Source organism: Pungitius pungitius, chromosome 6 (genome assembly GCF_949316345.1).
Source record: "Pungitius pungitius chromosome 6, fPunPun2.1, whole genome shotgun sequence".
NCBI classification, from domain to species: Eukaryota; Metazoa; Chordata; class Actinopteri; order Perciformes; family Gasterosteidae; genus Pungitius; species Pungitius pungitius.
In genome coordinates this window covers 16,847,582-16,869,690 of record NC_084905.1, presented here as the reverse complement: position 1 = coordinate 16,869,690, position 22,109 = coordinate 16,847,582, and the positions used below count along the sequence as shown (strand labels likewise).

The 22,109-nt window shown below is 43.1% G+C and overlaps 1 protein-coding gene across 3 annotated transcripts in view; it reads left to right on the top strand.

Annotated features, from left to right (window-relative positions):
• Positions 1 to 22,109, top strand: part of scaper (S-phase cyclin A-associated protein in the ER) — a 51,497-nt gene that overhangs the window by 3,658 nt on the left and 25,730 nt on the right. For 2 of the 3 annotated variants that reach the window (XM_037450887.2, XM_037450888.2), the window contains exons 2-22: positions 655 to 772; positions 1,582 to 1,658; positions 2,139 to 2,336; positions 5,757 to 5,857; positions 6,291 to 6,407; positions 6,966 to 7,093; positions 7,254 to 7,540; positions 8,056 to 8,406; positions 9,530 to 9,697; positions 9,792 to 9,858; positions 9,957 to 10,074; positions 10,393 to 10,504; positions 10,887 to 11,027; positions 11,230 to 11,385; positions 11,486 to 11,628; positions 11,739 to 11,820; positions 11,914 to 12,066; positions 12,985 to 13,092; positions 16,502 to 16,638; positions 19,845 to 19,922; positions 20,470 to 20,596. In XM_037450887.2, coding sequence (XP_037306784.2) covers positions 655 to 772; positions 1,582 to 1,658; positions 2,139 to 2,336; positions 5,757 to 5,857; positions 6,291 to 6,407; positions 6,966 to 7,093; positions 7,254 to 7,540; positions 8,056 to 8,406; positions 9,530 to 9,697; positions 9,792 to 9,858; positions 9,957 to 10,074; positions 10,393 to 10,504; positions 10,887 to 11,027; positions 11,230 to 11,385; positions 11,486 to 11,628; positions 11,739 to 11,820; positions 11,914 to 12,066; positions 12,985 to 13,092; positions 16,502 to 16,638; positions 19,845 to 19,922; positions 20,470 to 20,596 — 2,967 coding nt within the window. The remainder of the gene's footprint in view (positions 1 to 654; positions 773 to 1,581; positions 1,659 to 2,138; positions 2,337 to 5,756; positions 5,858 to 6,290; positions 6,408 to 6,965; positions 7,094 to 7,253; positions 7,541 to 8,055; positions 8,407 to 9,529; positions 9,698 to 9,791; positions 9,859 to 9,956; positions 10,075 to 10,392; positions 10,505 to 10,886; positions 11,028 to 11,229; positions 11,386 to 11,485; positions 11,629 to 11,738; positions 11,821 to 11,913; positions 12,067 to 12,984; positions 13,093 to 16,501; positions 16,639 to 19,844; positions 19,923 to 20,469; positions 20,597 to 22,109) is intronic. The other variant, XM_037450889.2, reaches the window with a different exon arrangement.

Sequence of the window (22,109 nt, the reverse complement as noted above, 5' to 3'; positions counted from 1 at the left end):
ATAACAATGAAGTACTGTGGCACACAAGAATAAGATGCAGTTCAGCAGTTTTTCAGTTGTGGCTAAAATAAACTACATGTTGATGTTTTTGTGGCATTTGTTGATTTATCGAGTATTGCGTAACTTATCTTTTGAACTGACTGGAAACCAAAGATTAATTATTGTGAATATCATATTAAAGGTCACCCCATGAAGCCAACGTCTTCATTAACAATTAAAGAATGTTCTGGTATGAATAATACATTATCCTAAGACAAAATATAAAACACCCCTCCAATTTCCCAATGCTCAGGTCTCTGCTCTTCGCCCTCTCGGTTCATCCACCTCAAATTTCTACCTGCGGTTCCTCTGCAGCGGGTTGCAACTGTCCACACACGACTATAGTAATGATCGTAGCAAAAGGCCTTTACACAAAGATATAAAAATGAATCATCCTTATCGATCCACACATTCTTGCATTCCTAGATAAAGACAAGGAGTCATTCCACGTTGTTACCCCGAGGGACACTAGTTAATTAAGGATGCACTCTTTAATGAATCCAACATATATTCTCTATTCTGTCTGTGCTCACATTTCATTACGCTGATGCTGTTTGGCTCGGCTCTTTGGCTTTTCGGCTCATTGAGTTCTTTTTGAATCGGTTTCTTGTGCAGGCATCTTTTCAGCGCTCCAACAGCCATGACAAGGTGAGGAAGATCGTTGCTGAAGAAGGCCGCGCTGCTCGAAACCTCATCGCCTGGAATGTACCTCTGGAGAACAAAGAGGAGGAAGGTTGGTAGCTGCATGCTCAAAAGACTTTCTGTGCACTTTTAATATGATCTATTTTCTGCCGTATTGAGATCGGAGGGTAAATGGGATGTAACCTTTGCATAGTTTAGGTCCTCATTAAGCGCTGGTAAGTGGGGCAGCACATGTTTGCTTTAGGTTATTTGACTTATCATATCTTTGGGACGGTGGAAGATGTTGTCATTTATTTTGAGTATTCCATTAACTAACCTTGGGAAAGTCACAGTCTGTGAAGGAACTCTATGATCATTTCTCATCTCAAGGCTAGACTGTTAAATGACGCAGTGCTGAGGATCTCTTAAGAGAGCGCTTACACTCATACCCAGTGCTTTGTTATGTGGAAGAACATTTTTCTTCTGGCACAGCTCAGTGCTTCGCTGTAGTTCATGGTGTTTACACAGCAGAACTTGATTCACAAGTTTTTCACAGTGAAATTCTGAATGATAAAAAGTGTTATTCTTCTTCAAATGTAAATAAAGGTCTCTGTCTGGTAGTTTTTACTTTTTTATTTTATAATCAATGAGTTATCCGGCTTGTAAAAGAAGATTTTTTAGTTACAGCCTTTTTAATCAGCCTTCATAAGAGAGGAACACAATTTCTCTCTGTCAGCTGCTACATGATTATTAAAAATGGGAAAGCCCTCTAATAAAAAACTAATCCTTTAATTTAGCCAACTCCATATTATGAATATTATTTAGCACCTGATCATTTCATCTGCATATTGAATGTTATTATAATAATTATTTCATCCATTATTATACACCGTATAAGCCTAATGGTTCTCCTCCCCATAGTCAAGTCCAAAAGCAACTCCAGTGGCAATTCCAGGACCCAGAAGATCAACTCTGGTCCGCAGAGGAATAAGAGACAGGTTAGTGTGTCATCTTCTTCCACTAGAGGGCACCATTCACCAAGCTAAGTACAAGTACTAAGCATTTGTTTTGCCACATACTGCAATCTGCAATGGATCTGTAACGCTGTAAAACTCCTCGTTTTGAAAAACCTGAGGTTTCAAAGAAAAGGAGAAAAATATTCACCAATCCCAGTCTGCAATTGCATTGTGGTTTAAGCTAATTTCATTTTTTATTGTAGTCCCCTAAGTTTCTATTTAAATATTAATACTTCTTGAAACCACTCGGATGGCCAACATTACCACAAGGGGTTTAAATTCCCGTTATTCCCCTCATACTACAAACGCATGTTTGGTAACACGATGCAGATACAAGCTGAACCTCGTGTCTTAACCAACAGGAAATATGTCCTGTGGTTGCAATATAAAAAGACTTGCATAACGCTGCGATACGTTTGTAATCGTTACCCGTCATTTGTGGTCCACACTTTGCCTCTCCAGAATGCTGGAGTCGAAAATAAAGCCACGGCTGGTGTCTTGTTGGAAAAGGGGCCGGAGAAGAGCCCCACCAAAGCCCGACAGCCCCGCAAGGTGGACCTGCGAGCACGCTACTGGGCCTTCCTCTTTGACAACCTGCGGCGAGCCGTGGACGAGATCTACGTCACCTGTGAATCCGATCAGAGCGTCGTAGAATGCAAGGTGAGTCTGCGTCAAGACAAAAGCAGTGGCCTGGGTGGAAAACTGTGGCTCAGTGGCATCAGGATCTTCCAAAAGGAGTTCCCTGGTTGTGGAACCTGATTTATGAACACTAGGGGGAGGGGGGGGGGGGGCTTTAGGATCATTACACAATGTCTCCCTCACAGCTCGCATTCCTCGTCATTTCTGCTTCGTGTCAGAAGGGCTCTCTGACGGCTCGATGCTGAGAGAAGCGTCACAGAACTCTCTCGGGCCCCGGCTGGACTGAATGCCAACGACGGACTGTAGACATCATTGTACACGCACGCCGCTGGTCCTTAGGTATCTGGTTAAATGGGGCTCGGCCAATTGTTGCAAATCTCATCGACTGCATCACTGTTTGTTTTTGCGGATCGGCGTGTTCGGCGTGTCCGGGACACCGTGAAGTTGCTCCCGAGCTTATTGGTTTAATGCCAAAGGTACTGTGTTTTTATTGATTCTTCCGCGTGCTGCATTACGCCCAGCGTGGTCCTGGTGACGCTCTGCGGTCGCTGCCGTAGCCCAGTTCCCTGTGGTCTGGTTGGCTTGCTGTCGGTGCCACGGTGCAGTTCCCTGTGGTGTGATCAGGATGTTGCCAGTTGGCCTGTGTCAGACATCTGCCTGGTTGGTGTGTCCCCCCCCCCCCCCCCCCACTCATACCACTGTATCCCTACACCCTAATGCTGTCTAATGGCCATTGAGCTGGTTGCTGTTCTTAATCCTCTATCCCACCCAGCTTGGGCTTAATGGACACTGATAGATGATGGAGTCATCTGGAGGGGAAGCAGAGTGCTCTGATATCCCCAAGCCACAAACCCCCAGTGTAGCTGTGGGCAAATCTGCATCGTGTGCTCTCACACAAATTGCAAAAAAAATTCCAAGCGAAGAACTTATGGACATAAACATGATCATTGTCAGGAAGTGATGCCTAATTCGTTATAAAGGCTATATTTTGTTTCTGTAATGCTTTGTATACTTTTGAGAACCTCAGTGCTGATGTCAAATGTTTTCACACTCAGAGGGAATTTGTTCACCCAGCAGAATGATTCATATATGTTTATTAACAATGCCTACACGTCTTTAACCCAAGCCCTCGGGCCCAATTAGTTCCTATCAACTGTTCTTTATCCCATCGCTGATTTATTAGTTATTACCCGGGCCAGGCAAGGGATGTACTTGGCATTCCAGATTGTTTGGGGGTAAATGAATGCATTTGAATTATTTTTCATTTATATATATGTGTGTGTGTGTGTTTGTGTGTGTATGTGTAGATTATTATATATATATATATATATATATTAGGGCTGTCAAATGATTAAAAATTTTAATCAAATTAATCAGAATTTTCAGTGGATTAATCATGATTAATCACCTGAATCCTAACAATTTTTTCTTTCTGAAATGCATAATAAAGATAAATAACAGGACACAGATACATAATTATCATTATTATTATCATAATTATTATTTTTTACATAAATACATGTTATTGATATTTGATTTTTTAATTCATTCCAGAAAATAATCAAATCAATGTTATTTGATAAGTTAGACTGATTTCCCTGCATGGCTCTAGAAGGGTCTCGAGCCTCTGCAGTTTATCCCACTCTGCTGTGAGTTTCTGCTCCTGCGATGACCAGACATGACCAGACATGTCAACCCTCCCGATGTTTCAAAGCCCCTCCCGAAAATCTCCCGGACCGACCTTTCTCCCGATTTCCACCCGAACAACAATATTGCTGCACCACCCGTCACTGGGCGCGCCGTTTCAGACCGAACAATAATAAAGGTTACACCTTGAAGTCAAGCGCGGCGATTAGAACGACTGGCGCTGCAAAGAAATCCGCTACCACCCCCATTTCAGTGTGAAATATCCCCATACCTGGGAGGAATTACATCGCATTGGCTTCTCTTCCTCCGCATGTTTCAGAACAGTATTACGGGTCTCTCCGATGGTCTTTCCTCTATCTCAGCGCTGCTCTTTATTTATTTTTCTTAGCAAAGCTCTGCTGGGCGGAGCTTTTCTTCTTCTCTGTTCCGCTGCGCGAGAACCGGGGGGAGGGGGAGGGGGGGGGGGGGGGGGGTGCGGGTCTCTTGCGCAAACGACTTGCTGAACCTGACGGCCTGACGTATGCCTGCAGGTGGCAGTAATGTGTTGTATAGGATGAAGTGCATTCCCTAGAAGAAGAGGTTCTTTCCGGACCTGAATAATTTGTCACACTGCGCATGCGTGAAATGCGTCAAAAAAATTGACGTAATTAACAACAAACAGCTAATTAACGCCGTTAACGCGCTATTTTTGACAGCCCTAATATATATATATATATATATATATATTTCTTTTTTCTTTTTCTAAACCAAACCAGGCTATTCGGCTGTTGAATGGTTTGTCTTGAACTCTGAATAATTTACCAGAGGTCAGTCCCTCTAGCTTGGGGTGTACCTGTTCATTCTTGTTTTTCTGTATGGACCACATCCTTTACTGGCCATCCTAGGTAATGGCAATGCCCCTGGAAGGTTAAACATTTTGTCATTCCTCATGAAATGTTATGTGAGTGTTGTATTTAGGTAAGTGTGCCTGTTAACATGCTGAAAGCCACTTTACGGTGCCTTCACTCATTGTTGGTTTATCTGTCGAGAGAAGAGCAAACCGCTCTCCATCTCAGCCTTCATTACCAAATGAACACCACGACATAGTGGGGGTCTTTGCCTGTTAACCAGCTCTAATCAGCAGACCTGCTGCTGGAGACATCTTTCACTGGCCTGACTTGTCTATTAACTAAAAGCACTGTGAAGCTTTACTCTCAATTACCACTCCCTTCACGCTCCCCATCAATCAGTTGTGTTCGTTTCATTAGAGCTCTGGGAAAAAGCTCTACAAGGCCACTACCTCAGGAGAACCAACTCTGAGTCACAGGTTTTTATAACAAACCTTGACATAAGTAGACAAAATATAAACAATATGTAATAAAATATCATCACAATTAATTAAGCAATGAATGACAGTGAATGACAACATTTGATCTTGCTTACCAGTAACCCTTTTAATCTTTCTGGTCTCTTTCAGTTTTTGAACCGATTTGCGCACTCAACAAGCATTTCAAGAGCCAGATTTATTTTTTATTAATCAAACTATTGAAATGACCCAAGTAGAAATAATTAAACAAAGATTTAAAGCATTGTTCTGTGCTTATATTATGCTTTGAAAGATTACTAGAGGTTAAGTGTTTGAGTGCTGCGTAAACTCCGAGATAGTTATTGTCTTGATATTTGCTAGGCATATAATCTGTATAGTATAATCCAAAGCATGTGTCGACTCACCTCTCAATTGGTTTGTGCATTGCACCTTTCTCCATGTTTGTGTTGATGATCTCTGTCGTCCTCCATCCTGGCTGTTGTTTTTAGGAGGTGTTGATGATGTTGGACAACTATGTGCGAGACTTCAAAGCTCTCATAGACTGGATCCAGCTCCAGGAGAAGTTGGAGAAAACGGACGCCCAGAACAGGTGACCTTTATTTTCCTTTTCTCACCCCTTTGCTTTACCGCTCACTCATTCACATCCTTTTTTCAATTGCTCCCTGAGGTGAAACTGGAAGTGCTGGTGTCTGGTACCTGGCTTTGAGTTACAAAGACAACGGATCAATAGCATTTGCTTTAATTCCAAGAGATCCGTGACTTATTGGCTTCTCTTTAATACAGTGACCACTGTGACTGTAAATTGACTAAAAAAGAGTGTGCCCTCCTGATTTGTTCATTTAAAGCATACTGTTAATCAATAAGACAAGCTGAAACTTTGACACATTCCATTTATTGTGCAAATTGCTACATGTAAATCAGCTGTTTAACTGATTTGCCAAAGCGAGCCAAGTCTGTGCGTTTTTGGCAACTAAGAATTAAAATGAGTGTTATTTATGTAATGTTGGCCACTTTGACTTCAGGCCCACGTCTTTGGCCTGGGAGGTGCGTAAGATGTCTCCTGGACGTCATGTGATGCCGAGCCCGTCAGCGGACCGAATGGTTCCGTCTCCAGGCGCGCGTCGCGTCCTCAACTTCGGGTAAGGTCTCTCACCGCATTCCTGGTTGTCCGCTGCCCCGAAACCCCATTAGACATTTTATCTGTTTGAAGATCATTGTTTTATTTGATTCAAACTGTATCACAATGCATCCTGTTATTGAGCAATCAATATTTAAAATGGTGCCGGTTTCTAACGAGGTTAGAAGACACAGACTACGTTATCTTACAATACACCGATTGATTCCCGGTGGTGAAGCATTTGTTTAATGCAATTTTCAGTGTCTCTCACTCTCTGGCCATAGAATCAGTGCAGGGTGTAGATGAAAGTGTCAGTTAAAGACTGCTGAAGCATCGGTTCAATATGTGCACTGCTCTGAAATCTGATGCTGCAGGAAATGGATATTGATCATAACGCAGGCGTGTTGTCCAATATAGTCCAATGCTCCTCTCAGTGAAGAGTGCTGCTGCCGCGTTAGATAGACAGACTTGTATAATATGATTGAAAATCAAACCTGCCGAAAGTGAAGGCTTCATTTTTAGGCTTCATTTTAACCTTTGTTCGTTCTCCGGCATGATGTGTGTTGTATGCCTTATTCAGAGGTCCCCCACCTACACTGGCTGCAGCCCGGCTTTCTCACACAGACCTGAGCTGGGCGGACCGAGTGAAGTCCACTCAGTCCGTCCCTACCGTCAGTCAACAAACCAGTGCACCTGCAGAAAAAACAGGTAAGAATTCCCCCCTGCACAGACCAAGATGCACTGTAACAAGAGAATGGATAGATAGATACCTTATGCATCCCCAAGAAGAAGTTTGTGAAAAATATTTTGAGAATGCATGTCTCATGTAGAGCTCATAACGCATCTTCTTCCCTCTCGTGTTTTCCAGGTAAAAAGGATGCAGAGGGCTGGGAGACGGTCCAGCGAGGACGTACCGCCAAGCCCCGCTCTGCCGCCATAGTTGCCAAAGTCAGTTCCGTCCCGGTTAAAGACACCCCGAAGCAGGACAGCGTCAAGTGTAACCAGTCACACCTGCCGCCAAAGGAGGAGCAACAACTCGACCCTCTGTGTCCGTCCAACAAGGACACGTCCCAGAAGGACGATGAGCAGCAAGTCCCTTTGGAGCCGAACCCCCCGGTGGAAGACGGATGTCCGGTGAACGGGAATGTGATGGAGGTACTGAGGTTCAGTACCGTGGGATGTTTTTCTCCAAAAGCAGTCCCTTGATATCAATTATTCACAAGACGTAATCCTAGTAATCCTACACCATTTGATCAGCCACATTTGTTTTTGTTTGGGGCTCCTTGGTATTCATAGACCAACTGTCCAGACAGGCATATCAACTTGAAGGAGATTGATTGTAGACTGGCATTTCAGAGACGGAAAATCCATTTTCTCTATCACAAAATAAATCCTTTGTTGATGCCTGAAGACACACATGGTAAGAGTGTGTTACAGCCATCAGTTGATCATTTACATATATACATTATTATTAGTTTATTTAGATCATAATTGGATATTTAGGGCATGTCTGTACCAGCTTTCCCGCATGATATGTGTTTTCAGCTTTGTGTATTGACTGGTTTGATTTCTTATTTTTTGATGTATATTTTTAATTTTTTTATTCCTCAACATGAATTGCTTGAAATATGCATGTCTTTAATTGAGTTCGTGTGTGACTGTCGGTGCAGCCGCCAGCAGAGCGTGTACAGGACTCGGGGCAGTCTGTCGACTCACCCCGTGAAGACGTGCCTCCCCCCGTGCCAGCTCCTTCCCCTCCCCAAGCCCCAGAGCCTGCCCCGTCCTCAGCCACAGCCCCAACGACAGACATTACCTTATCAGTCCCGGCCCCCGCTCTGGTCCTCTCAACGTCCCCAGGCCTTCCCCAGACGGATGTGCTCGCTGCACTGTTGGTCTTTGGGGACCGTGCGGCTGAGGGTGGTGCGTCGCAGGGCTCGGCCACATCTGCTCCACGACAGGCTGAGACTGCTGTGACAGCCGAGAAACTGGAGAGTGTGTCGGACCCCACAGAGCTTTCCACTGTGAGTGCTGAGAGATGGAGGAGGGGAGGGATCACCCTAGGGTACTTCCAACGCCAAAACAAAGTCAATCTTTAAAAATCTCCAGTCCAAATTTGCAGGAAAGACTGCAGAGCTCTGTGCGGTGTTGTTATAGCACCTCCCACTGTGAAGAATAGCTGTGAGTAGACGTTTGTACTCGAGCATGTGCTCCTGTGGTGTAGCCTAAAACCGTATCAATAATTCATCTCTTAAAAAAAATTAATAACTTAAACAGTTGGCCACTACCAAATTCTGTGCAAAAAAAGCTGCGAAACCCCCACTGATTTTGCAGTTCAACCAAGCGTTAAATCTTAGGCAAAAAATGTTCGGCTTACATTAGGTCAGTATTAATAATCATTGTGAAGTGTGTAAACACAGAGCTCTGTATAACTAACAACGGATGACTACGACTCTTTTAAGTGGGATACTGTCAGATTCAGAAATCTGTCAGAAATCTCACTCATTGGCCTCAAATTTGACTGTCCGTCAAGCACTTGTGTGTTTGTAGTTGCTCCTCTGAAGGAATCTGTTGATTATTGGCATGTCATAAAAACTCCTAAAATACAGTTTCCTAGTGCAAAACAGTCACTCGCCTCCTTTCTCCGTCTCATCATCTTCACAGTAAATGTGCCCTGCATGACTCTTGAATGCTTCCTCACTTGTGATGATTGTGTGGTACAGACGGTTGGCTTGATATGGTGTTACTGGTGAGTCTTTGGATTGTCAATCAAAGTTTAAATCAGACCAACTGCACAGAGGCTAATGTAGCATTACAGATGCTAAACAAATATTTTTCAATTAAATACAAAGTATTTACCACATTAGTCTGGTTTAAAATATTTTATAAAATGCACCAGTTGACGAGAAAAAAACTAAAACATTTGCCCTGTTTTAGTTGGTGTGATATTTGAAATTAAATTCAAAGGGGATTCCAAATATTTTGTCACCATAAAATGCCCATCTATAAAGAGCGCCAAAAGTATTGAAACGGCCCTTTTGATAGAATGTAAATAATTATATTTATCAAAATAAGTAATACTCAGTGGTTGTTTGTGTGAACTCATCATGTATGACGTGTGAGGTTTTGCCTGTGCCATGTGTTCAGCCACAGTCCATGGCCGAGGTTCTGGCCAAAAAGGAGGAGCTTGCGGACCGCCTGGAGAAGGCCAACGAGGAGGCTATAGCCAGTGCCATTGCTGAGGAAGAGCAGCTGACCAGAGAGATTCAGGCCGAGAACAGCGAACTGGAGACCGACAACGAAAGTGACTTCTCTGTAAGATCAATTAGGCTCATTAACACATGTTTGGACTCTTTCTAATTTAACAGCCATTCAATTTTTTTTTAAACAACACAATTGTTTACCACAGGCTAGCATTGGCAATGGAGTTGGTGGTGTCAATATCGACTGGAGCGACATGCTGGCAGATTATGACGGTATGGACGTCAACATCTGAAGGGGAAACCAGGCTCTTATTCTTTGTGATGGCAAACATTACACTGATCGGTTTATTTTCCTTGCCTGTCCCTTGTAGCTCGGGAGCCATGGCGTCAGAGTAACTCATGGGGGGACATAGTAGAGGAAGAACCGGCTCGGCCTCCCGGACATGGAATCCACATGCACGAGAAATTGTCCTCACCGTCACGCAAAAGGTGCAAAGCATTTTCTTGATGCAGTGAGTGGTTGAGCACACATTTTTCTCCCCTCCCCCCAACAGCTTAATTTATTTCTAACAAACATTGACAATATCCATAGAGTACAATTAGCTTCTGCCCACCTCATTTACAATCCCCTCACCTTATTTTGACATGGCTTTAACCCAGTCAAAGGCCCACTTACTACATATGACCTTTTTCTTCATGGGTTACCACCCAGAACGCCTAAACAGGCCCTAGTGCCTATCCGAGTCTATGTCTGCCTTTGTCGATAAGGAGGTTGAGTTGAATGATTTGTTTCCATGTTTTTGACAGAACCATCGCAGAGTCTAAGAAGAAACATGAGGAGAAGCAGCTGAAAGCGCAGCAGCTGAGGGACAAACTCCGGGAGGAGAAGACGCTCAAACTGCAGAAGCTTTTGGAGAGGGTGAGTATAACGTGCAGAGTTGACGGAAAGCACCCTGAAGAATCTCCATGCAAGCCCAGCCTGGCTCGTAACGAGAGGTTTTGTCAGCACGCCTGATAGAATCACTAAATATTATAACCCCCTAAAGTCACATCCAGGCCAGCTGGCCGCAGACTGCCATGAGAGAGAACCCTGGCCAAAATCAACAGCCTTTCATGAAATTTGTTTTTGTTCCCCAAGCCGTGGCAAGATGATTGAGACCTAGAATCAATCACACCACATAAAATCATAACTCCCCATGGTCACACACTGGTGAGGGTAGCAACTGAAAAACGGAGAATCCTTTGTCTGTGATGAGTATTCACATTTTTCCTTTTTTTCCCTCCGTCTTTATTTTCTGCAGGAGAAGGAGGTGAGGAAATGGAAGGAGGAGCTGTTGGAGCAGGGTCGGCGAATGATGGAAGAAAAGCTGTTGCACGCAGAGTTGAAGCGAGAGATTCAGCTCCAGGCGATTGTGAAGAAGGCCCAAGAAGAAGAGGCCAAGGTAGAGAAGGGAATTGACCGTTGAGCAAATAGACATTTGAAGTCAAACTTATACATTTCATGTTTTAAAATGAATTCATACATACTGAAAGCAGAGTTAACATTTTTTTATGTTAGGTACTTCCTCGACCCTTTATGTTTACTTACACATGATGTGCTGTTTGTCTGTTCATATCCTCAATGATAAGTATATGTCTGTACAGGTCAATGAAATTGCATTTATCAACACTCTGGAAGCCCAAAACAAGAGGCATGATGCCCTGGCCAAGTTAAATGAGTATGAGCAACGCCTCAACGAGCTGCAGGATGAGAGGCAGAGGAGACAAGAAGAGAAGCAAGCCAGAGATGAGGCTGTGCAGGTGCTACTCAAACCAACGATTTGAATGGAATAATTCCACTTGTAAGTATCCCATTCGGGGTCATCATCATAAAAAAAAAAAAATCATCTTTCCTGCGTAGGAGCGGAAAAGGGTCCTTGAAGCTGAGCGGCAGGCCCGGGTGGAGGAGCTGCTGGTGCGTAGGAAGGAGCAGGAGGCTCGTATTGAACAACAGAAGCAGGAAAAAGAGAAAGCTCGAGAAGATGCAGCACGGGAAAGGGCCAGGTGTGTATTCCCAAATCCCTTCAATGTTGTACACATGGTGGATGATTTGATTACAATTACTTTTGATAAATGTGAGACTTCTATTTCTATGTCTTATGTGATATCTAAAGAGATCGAGAAGAGCGTCTGGCTGCTCTTAGTGCTGCACAACAGGAGGCCATGGAGGAGCTACAGAAAAAAATACAGCTGAAGGTGAGTTTCAATCATGACATTTCCATTGGACACCATCCTGGAACCCCCGTTTCCCATATGATGATGATCCTTTGGCTCTGGTTCCTTCCTCAGCATGATGAGAGCAGCCGCAGGCATATGGAGCAAATCGAACAGAGGAAGGAGAAGGCTGCTGAGCTGAGCAGCGGTCGACACGCAAACACAGACTACGCCCCCAAACTGACACCCTATGAGCGCAAGAAACAGTGTTCCCTGTGCTGCGTTGTGGTATGTACAGGTTCATCCCGTCAGAGCCCATGTCGCTGTCCCTAACCTCTCTGCAGCACAACCCGCATGACCCAAATACAATACAACGTCCTAAACGAAGAAGACACAAATGCTGCAGCACAACAGCTCTGGCCAAACTCCAAACAATTTTATTTGGCAGACTGTTTGAACACACAAATGCTGAGGAAGGTGATTCTTTGGAAGAGGGCACATTTAAATGAGCATTTAACCCGCATTGATTTAAACACAGACTATTAAACAAAGATTTATTACTGGGCATGGTTATTCTTTTTCAAGTGCCGGGCAACAAATCCACAAGCAGACATATTTATCTCTGATAGACGGGCTTCCCCCGACAACAAGGGTGGGACACCTTGAGTCTTCAAACCAGCATCAGATAAAGAGGAGAGTTGGAAGTCAAACGCGGAATCTTGTTAAAATGTCGGATGACCTTGGCCAGCATCTGACACCAGAGGTCATGGGTGGGTCAGCAGCAAGCACTTCATTTAATGACATTAAACAGAAACCATTTTAAATGGCCTGGTTTTCCCGAGATGGGAGAACAACACTGCTTGCAAACTTTGTAAGAAAATTATTATATTATTTTGAATCAAGTGTATTGAGTGATTTACCCAGCTTTACTCTTTTGCTCAATTAGTATTATAAAAACAAGCAAATACATTCATGAGGGTATCTGATTTGGATAGCAAAGTTTCACATATTATTCCATTTCCTTGTCTAGGTCTTTAAACTGAGGTTGAGGAGCGAGAGACAGGTTATGTCCCATTGGGGGGGAAGAAAAAGTCAATGTGGTATATTGTTTCACCAAAATCCCAAGGGGCTCTGTTGACCCTTTCCTGCCTCTGTCTCCATTGTGTCCGCAGAAGTGACCTCTGACCAGTGTGTTTGTGTTTGTAGATCACCTCAGAGGTGCACCTGTTCAGCCACACCAAGGGCAAGAGGCACCAACAGGCCGTGCGAGACAGTAGCAGCATCCAAGGACGGGAGCTCTCTGACGAGGAAGTGGTGCGTATCACCCACACCCTGCCAGGAACAAACATCCACTCATCCTGTCGAGGATTACCGCTGCATGCGTCATGTTAAAAGACAAAGACACCGTGGTTGCCTTTTATGATGTGGCTCTTATTATTGTTTATGCATTCCCTTGTATACTGCCACGGCTCCGTTTCTGGCTTTGTGCGCTTACAAATGGGCCTTGAAATGTACACAGTTAGGGTTCAGTGCATCAGTGGAGGGGTGACATCACACCCTTGTCTCCAGGCTGTTTTTTTTTTTTTTTTCCATGGAGCGCTTCTTCATGGGAAGGCAGCTCGTTAATGCAAGGTAACCTCTCAGGCTGCAATATGAGATTGGCTTTTCAGCAGTACTCATTGTGAGGCTGACAACTGTTGGTACTATACGCAGCACCTTTGGCCCCAGCAGCTCCTTCATTCAAAGCTTTTTTTCAGCAAGGAATAATTGATACCCCCGCCTTCCTTTCCTCTAAATCATTTCCTTTCCAAATTGCAGGTCATTCTTTCTGTTTGACAGTATGATAAACAAGGCAACATAGAGAAGCACTCCACCAATATGGCACTATAAACTGCACTAATTCATAAACATTTATTTATATCATTCGTCTTTCCGTATGATAGTTTTAGCAATAACCATAATGTTGAGGCTTTACTCTTTTTCCACTTTCCATACTGTCTTTTTGTAAATAGTGAGTTTAAGCAAGTCGGCCTTGTCCTATTCTGCTTCTGCTAGATGTTATCGTTGGATTATTATTCAGTGTAGAATCTCTAACAGATGACGCGTAGATGTCTAGAACTCTCTTTTCTTTTTCTATATGAAAGTACATTAAGCTGTCCAATAGCTCTGCGCCTGGATACTTTGTTTATATAGACTTATGTGGCTCCTTGTTATTTATATCAAACCTCATTTTGGTGGCCACCATTTTATTCGTACCTCTGCCAACTATTTTCCAGACCGCGGCTCCATAACTCTTCCTGCAATGAAAGATTTTTAATTAAAATGAAGATGGTTGGTTCTACTGTGCAGAGGTCACACCGTAGTTTTTCAACAGAAGCGGACGACAGATGCCCTGTGCCTTCATATTTGGTCCTTCCCTCTCATTCTGACTTGTGAATTAAATTGAAAACACAAAAATGATCAGCAGGGTAGGATCGATGGATGGGGAGCGAACTTGAACATTGCAATTACTCTTTTCGTCCACCATCTCTCCTGGTTTTATATGGTCAAAGTAATATTCAAGACGCATGGCTACTGACACAAGGACTTTATTTATTGATCACCTTTATACATGGCAGCTAAAAAGAAAACCGAGGGCCCTCTCTTAGGAAAAAAACTGTTCTTCTGTCCTGCCTGTGTTTCACCAGGCACCAGAGGGTATCAGGGCCGACCTCCCAAAGGTACTGAATAGTGCCGCTGAAGTTCTCGTAGCCAAAACTGCGCTGATGGCTGCAAAATTGAGAACCCCGATGAAATATCCAGACGGCCAGCTGAAGCGAGCCTCTCCCTCCCACACTGCTTTGAGATGGGACATTTGTCCAGTTCTAGCAGTGAAGCTGCTGTTGAAAGAGCGAGCCGATGAATCGTTTTTTTTTTTTTTTGTCTTTTTAAATGTCAATTAGTACACAATTCAATACAAAAACGTCATGCAAACCACTTTAGGGATGGCAACTCAATACTGCCCATCTTATCTAGTAGCCAAAGATTTAGCAATTTGTTTCACGCCAAATTGAAAGCCTACCTTTCACGCTTTTGTGTGTGACAAAGGAGGCAGTGGATGAACATATCTCATGTTATCTGTATTTGTGTGGGAGCCTTTTACATCTGTATTGTTCATTTTTCTTGTCGGGGACAAGGCGAGATGTGTAGAGCGGTATCATGTTCCTCCCACCAGAGGCATCGGTGGCATTATGCGGGGGCAATAGCCAGAGGCCAGCCTCTTAGTTGCTTGGTTACAATGGTCCAGTGGTAACCACCTGTGTGTGTGTGTGTGAAGTCTTCTGGTCTCAACCACTAAAATACAAAACCTCTACCATTCTCTCCCACCTCCTAGCAACAAGATATGGATGTTATTATCATATATTAATTTGCTCTCATTGTCAGTATCATGGTCTCCATGTCAGCATTATTTCTGATTGCCATTTATGTTACCGGTGTGATTTTGGATGTGTCACTGAGAAATTCCATTAAGTGAATGGCTTGTGCACTGGATAGCCTCTCAGAGAAATTACTGAACAGCTGCCTCCTATGAGAGGGACAGGCACAGTCATGAGTCATGACTGACCTGTGGCGTCATGGAGTAGAGGGCAGAGGTGTGCGCATACGCATACGCACACACACGCACACATCCTTTATATTGAATATGCATTACTAAGTGCACAACAATAAAATGGAACAAAAAAACTCAATCATTAGCCAATTTGCAGCATTAGGAATGTGTTTGTGTGGCATGATTTGATTGAAAAAGCTGGGATCACAAACAAACATTGTCACAAATGTCGTCATATTTTGATTTGTGCATGGAAATGCGTGGCAAGACAATTGGTAGCCCCCCTACTTAAAAAAATATTAAACACGGACAATACTTGTCATGTAAGCTAACAACAACGGTTCAATTTAATTTTTTAATTAGCCTCTTTTTTTTTTTAAGAGGCTAATTTGGAAAACGGGTTTTCTAGGCCTGCGGGTTTTGCATCCCACGCGCAGGTTAGCTTGGTGGCTGAATGGAAGGCGTTTATCAGTGAGGCCCCCCTATCCTCTGGGGGGGCTGGATGACAGCATAATTGGTTCATTGTTTTTTTGCACATGCATCGTATTGTTTAAATTGGGTTACATTCCCATTCGTCGCCAAGCGGAAATATCAGAATCCTCTGACAAAGCAAGACAGGAGGCAACACCTCCAGCCTTTTAGCATGTCCATGCAGAGCATTGCTGGTAATTACAGGATACAATGGTGTTATTGAGCCGTATGGCTCTAAATGTCACCCAATGTATTTAGTGCCACATCTAAATTGTATAACCTCTACGGAAAGACATAGAACAACAGGAATTTTATTAGCTGTTCTGTTTCCATCCTCATTTTAGAGAAAAACGTCTCCCTTTTTACTTTTACTAAGTTATTATGTCTGTAGTGTTGGAAGTATCCGTTACTTTAATCAATAAGCTGCATTATAATGTTGTAGCTGACCTTGTTCGTTGCCCCTTTTAATGATGCATCATACTGTCTTTGTAAATTTCAAGATACACTTAAAAGTGCAATTATTTCCTTTTTTCCTCTCCACTTGTGATTTATGAGCTTATTTTTTAACTGAGAACGGACATAATAGTTATTTTAGTAATAAGCAATATCAATTGCCTGCAATGTTTTACTAATGATGTGATGTAATGAATGTGTCTACTATAGGAGCATCTTTCCTTGAAGAAATACATTGTGGACATAGTGACGGACAGCTCTGTGTCTTCTGAGAACATGAAGGACGGAGAAGAGAGACAAAAAGCCCGGAAGAAAGCTAAGAAGATCCGCGCTAGAATGAACGCAAGGTAATGCGTCCGTTTTCTTTCTCTCTCTGTTTCTCTGTTTCTTCCTCTGCATCCTCAGTGGCACAGGGGATAAAAGTTTGCCAGGACTTTTTTATGAGTGACAAGGAGATGGAAAGCAGATGTTATGAGCATCCTGGCTGTCAGCGAGGTAACACTGATGAGCTTAATTTATGACCACTTTCTGTGATTGGGGAGCAAAACTGCAAATCGATCCGTAGTGGCCCCGGCTTTCACCTGTAAAGAGCTTTCCTCCAAATTGCTGCCCTGGCATTGCCAAATCTGAAGCCTACCTCCGTACAGGAAGTATGTTAAAGTATGTATGAGCCATGCCTGTTTTTCTTCTTGGCCACTATTGATTTTTAAATGAATTCGAAACTGAAAATCAATAGTAATCAACAAATAGTGCACAGCTGCTGTGTGTCAGAACTGGGGCTCGGGCTTGGTCAATTTGACTACATACACAATCATGACAATACTTGTGTTAAAAAAAAATAAAAAAAATTATTGGAAGTATTCCCTCAAAAACATTAATATTTAAGACGTGCCCTTGTATACTAAAAAACTAAAGCAGAGGCAAAAAGTATGACATGACAAACCACTTCCACAATGAGAGGCATTGTGAAGCAGCTGTGTCCCACTTCTAATGTAACGTCCATCTACCATTCACAACCCTTTCTATTGCATCCAATCTGCACACTGACATAAGCAAAAACTACAAGCTCCATAAAGGGATCTAGATCATGGCATTCATCATTTACATATCTATGGTTACGCTACAGTAGTGCGTCTTCAAGACTCAGTGTGAGGTGATCACACCGACTAACTTAATCCAAAGAGTCTGCTCCTCATTATCTTTATTGGGATTATGATTAAGAACTAAAATGTGTTTTTGGACATGTCCCATATATTGTTCTTTTAATCACCACGGTTGTGTACATCAGCCACAAAAAGACAATTTCTATTCACCTGTGGCAGTTTTCATTCTGTTGAATTTTTATTGGATAGAGCGGTAAAAATAAATGTTAGTGAATGTAGGCAGACTAATTGATCCTAATAGAGCCACCAACCTTCAGCATTGGCCATGTCACCCTGAGTGAGATTTCTAAAGGAATAGATCATTCCATGTAGCTGGTACAGTGTTTTACTCTCAGTGCTGCTGCTTTGGGCTTTGTGAGGCTCGGCTCTACGGAGAAAGGCACAACATGATCCGTCTCTGTTCACTGTCACCCTGCTGAGACTAGCACTCACAGGCCTTCAGAGGTCATAAATAACACAGAGCCCCAGTAAACATAAAGGTGAGGCGCTTCACCACTGGGTGGAAATGAAGCGTCTCATCAGAACACCGCATGGTGTCGGTTCTCCGCAGGACAACGTTGAGCCCTCTCTCTGTCACAAAGTGGCAAACACGCTTTTTAACCAGAGTTTCTTTTTTTTTTGCGGTTTGGCTAACCTTTTTAATAATACGCAGTGTTTTAGAAAGAACAAAATGCTATAGACTTTTCACAAAGTGTCAGTTAGTGTCAGGATGGGTTTTGAACTTTGAAAGTCTCCACTTACGCTCTGGTACGTGTCTGTAACCGGCTGCTTGTGGTGTGTGTGTGTGTGTGTGTGTGTGCGCGTGTGTGTGTGTGTGTGTGTGTGTGTGGAGCTCAGAAGGTAGTGTATGTGCGTGTATACAAAGAAACTCCTGTAGGCAGAATGGTAAAGAGTAAGAGGTGGTTAGCATGGTCCTAATTCCCTTTACCGTCTGCAACCCTAGAGTAAGAGGAACATGCCCCGCTCGTAAATTAACTTACAGCCTAAACAATGCACATGGAAGCTAAATGGAGTTTAAGCGCATTGAGTTATTCAATTATTAGTATAACTTTTGGTTAATGTAGGCTCTTCATTTATTTATTGCTGGTGAACCAATGGCCAGTGTCCTTTCTGCGTCTGTGCGTCGCTGTTAGAATAATATGTTCCTGTAAAGGGAAAACAAGGTTTGAGATTTGTTGTATTCTGAACTGCTTAAATTGATTATATAATGGTGCTTTCAATTCTTGCTGATCACTGATATTTATTACTGGGGGCCCAACGTGGGCTGCTTTTGACAGTAATGAATTGCTCGCTGTTTAACCTGTTTAGGTGTAAACCTGTCTGATATTGATATTTTAATATAATAAATGATAAACCTGGGCCGGATTTATGTAGTTCACGCCCTTCTGAAAGCAACTCTGTGTTACCCATTACGACTACATGTTACTCACCAGACGTAGGAAATACCTATCTAAAGGGATTAAATATTAATTTCCACTGTCACAACTTTCTTTATGGAGATTGATTTGTATAGTGAACCGTTTTCTTTTTCTCTTTTTGATACTACTAAATCTGGTCTTTTTGATTGCAGATTTTTACCATGCTATGTAAGTAGATTGTTATCTGATCTGACTTTTTCCAGTCTTGTGTTTTTTAACCAATATCTCTATAGATACAAATGGCAAACAATCAAAAAACAACAAACTTAGTAATAACACTTATCATATCTCTAAATACTAGTCTACACATCGTCCTGGTCCAGCTGTGAAGTGGGGTATCGGTTGAATACACGTATCGCCTGCCGGGACAAATCCACCTGTCGTCTTCCAGGAGGTTTTGGATCCTATCAGTGTGGAGACGGGTAACCGGAAGGCGCTCAATCTGCTTCTGATCAATAGTTGCGTATCGTGTCTGGAAATACCTGACTGACGGATAGAATCGCCCACCCCCTCAGTCCTTCCCAACCCAATTTTTCCACACACAAGCACACGGTTTGTGTTTCTCTGAGTCTGGCTGTTGGAGTGGTGCCCCCATAGATAGCGGTCCCCTAATGACTACGACCTTTCAGAAGGTCAGGCATTCAAAACACTGGTTGTAACCCCCTTTAACTGTTTATTTGAGAATGAGTGAAGTGAAGAACTTGAGCCTCCCTTGTTAAAAAAGACTCCAAGACCGGCCGGTTTTAGAGGGAGAATCCGGTCTTTGTAATATCGATGGCAGCAAAACACTCGTCCCCACAGAGCTGGTGTCTGATTGTTTTAAGCCAAGTTGCTTGGTGGACGACTGACTGGCCAAATAAACAGACTCCGTTTGAACTTTTTCGCTCTCTTCACACTTTTATGTTCTTTACTGACGGGGCAAACATTTCTTTCCTGCTATTCAAAGACTTTTTCCTACTTTTCCTTCTGCAGGGCGAAGGAATACGAGAAGTCAACGACTGGCACAATACAGGCGATGACACAGGTCTCTGACTCCCCATACAAGGCCAAGTGAGTGTTTAAATTATTTATAGCTTGATACGCTTTCTTCATTTTTGATAACCTAATGATGATAACTTCTTTGTAGGGCGGCAACTGCCAATTTCTTTACATCATTTTCGTTTTATCATTTAGTCAAAAATGAAAATGCTTATCAATAGAACCCAGAATGCATGGTGTATTCACAGCTTACTATTATTAATATTTATCCTTGATAAATATTTTCATATATAAATAAATATTAACATGACGGGCTTTTACATTTTGCTTAGCAAATTATCCAAATAGTTACAGATTGATGATAATTTGTGTTTTGTCCTACAGTACGAAGAACAACTTTACATTTAATGAGATTAAACTGCCTTTTAAAAAAATATTTCTATGAAAAATGTGAAACGGTTAAAATATAAAAAATTGTTTAGTTTGCTTCTAATTGTACGATCTTACAACCAACGTAGGGTTTCAGCTTCTACAGTTTCTACTGTAGGATAGAAGTTGGCTGAAGTAGATGGACACTTGAGAACAGATTTCTTACATCTACTGGCTCTCGTGTGTTCAGGTTGCAGCGGCTGGTGAAGGACCTGTTGAAGCAGCTGCAGGGTCAGGACGGCGGCCAGAGCGCCAACAACAAGATGTCGGGTCTGGACAGAACTCTGGGAGAGATCTCTCGCATCTTGGAAAGAGAGGTAGACCAACAAATTCGTTACATAGATACAGTGGGAATGTGTACATTCTATACGCGTGGTGATTATTTTTTAAAAGATATTGGTTGTATATTTGTGACCAACCTGTTACTTTTCTTTACCTTCTTATCTCAATCCTCGCCGATGCGTTTTGTGCCGGCTTGCTTTGTTGCTTGTCTACCACTCAACAGCCTGCAGCAGTGCACAGGTCATGCCAGCCCTTTGGCATGTCTCCTCTGTGATGAGTTGTGTTCGGGTACGTCGCCCCGTGTCTCACCCTCCCCATGTAGAGTATCGCTTACTCCAAACCAACTTGCCTTTGGTTATTGGCTAATGAAGACCAGATTAACTGTGTTTTCATTGTGCACATGGTACCAATAGAGAAGCTTCCAAGCACGAGAGCAAGCGTTGTCTCGCGTGTAGGCGGCTTGCACGACTCAGATGTCACTGGTTTAGACAATGGTCAATTGGATTTCCAGATGAAATGCCATGGATTCACAAGACTTTATTGAACAAAGCCAAGCGAATGTCATAGATGTTGCTTTTCTCTTACACTTGATACAGCTGTATAAATATATTTAACGTCAGACATTTATAACTATAGTTGATTTGAAACATCTGTCAGAGGTTGTCTTGCATTACGTTTTGTTTTTGTTTTTTTACAGTAAAACTCACATCAATTTTAGACTGAGAGATATTAAAACACCTGCCACTGTGTTTATGATTAGGAGAATATACAGCCCACTTCCTGTAATGAGGCATAAATTTCCTGCCAAGTTGTGGTTCGAGCCATCAAAGCATCTCACTGTGCACGCCTCTGGGCGTGAGGATTGAGAGATTATGGTGTACCATCGGCGACAAGGGGGCCGACTGGAGAGGCTATCACCCAATTTCCCCAGAGGCAGAGAAAGAAGTGGCTGAGGTGGGTGGCGCGGCGTCCTGTAAAGAGAGGAGGAGGAGACCCGTGTGATGTGTGAGTAGCTCACAAGCTGCCACCATGCGAGGGCTCCTCCCCTCAGCTCCACACAGTCCCAGGGGAAGGTCGGAGGTCAGTGGGCCACAGTAGATGCGCTCTGTCGAACAGTGGTGTCGCTGTGAAAGAGGCCGCAGTGTTCGGGGAGCCTTTTTTTTTTTTTTTTTTTTCTTCACTTGGACCATGGGACAAAAAGCAAGATTTGTCAGGTTCTGCTCCACCAGCTTCTTGGAGAAATATCCAGCTAAAGCTGAGAGGAGCTAAGTGATTGGCTCATGAGGTAGCCGAGGGGGGACTTCTCTCTGTAATCCCTGGACAAAGTCAAATAAATAGAGTCTCCGTCAGCATGGCTGTCTGGCCCCAGAGTCACATTGAGTCAGGACCCTTTAGATTATTTGACCTAACGAGCATCTCTCATGTCATTGACTCACCTAAAGATTTGTTTTTCTCCCTCATATCTGATTCAGTCTCCACTTTCTCTACTAATTCCTTAGACAACACCCGACACCCCCTCCTGCACTGCTCTCGGGTCCCACCCCCTCA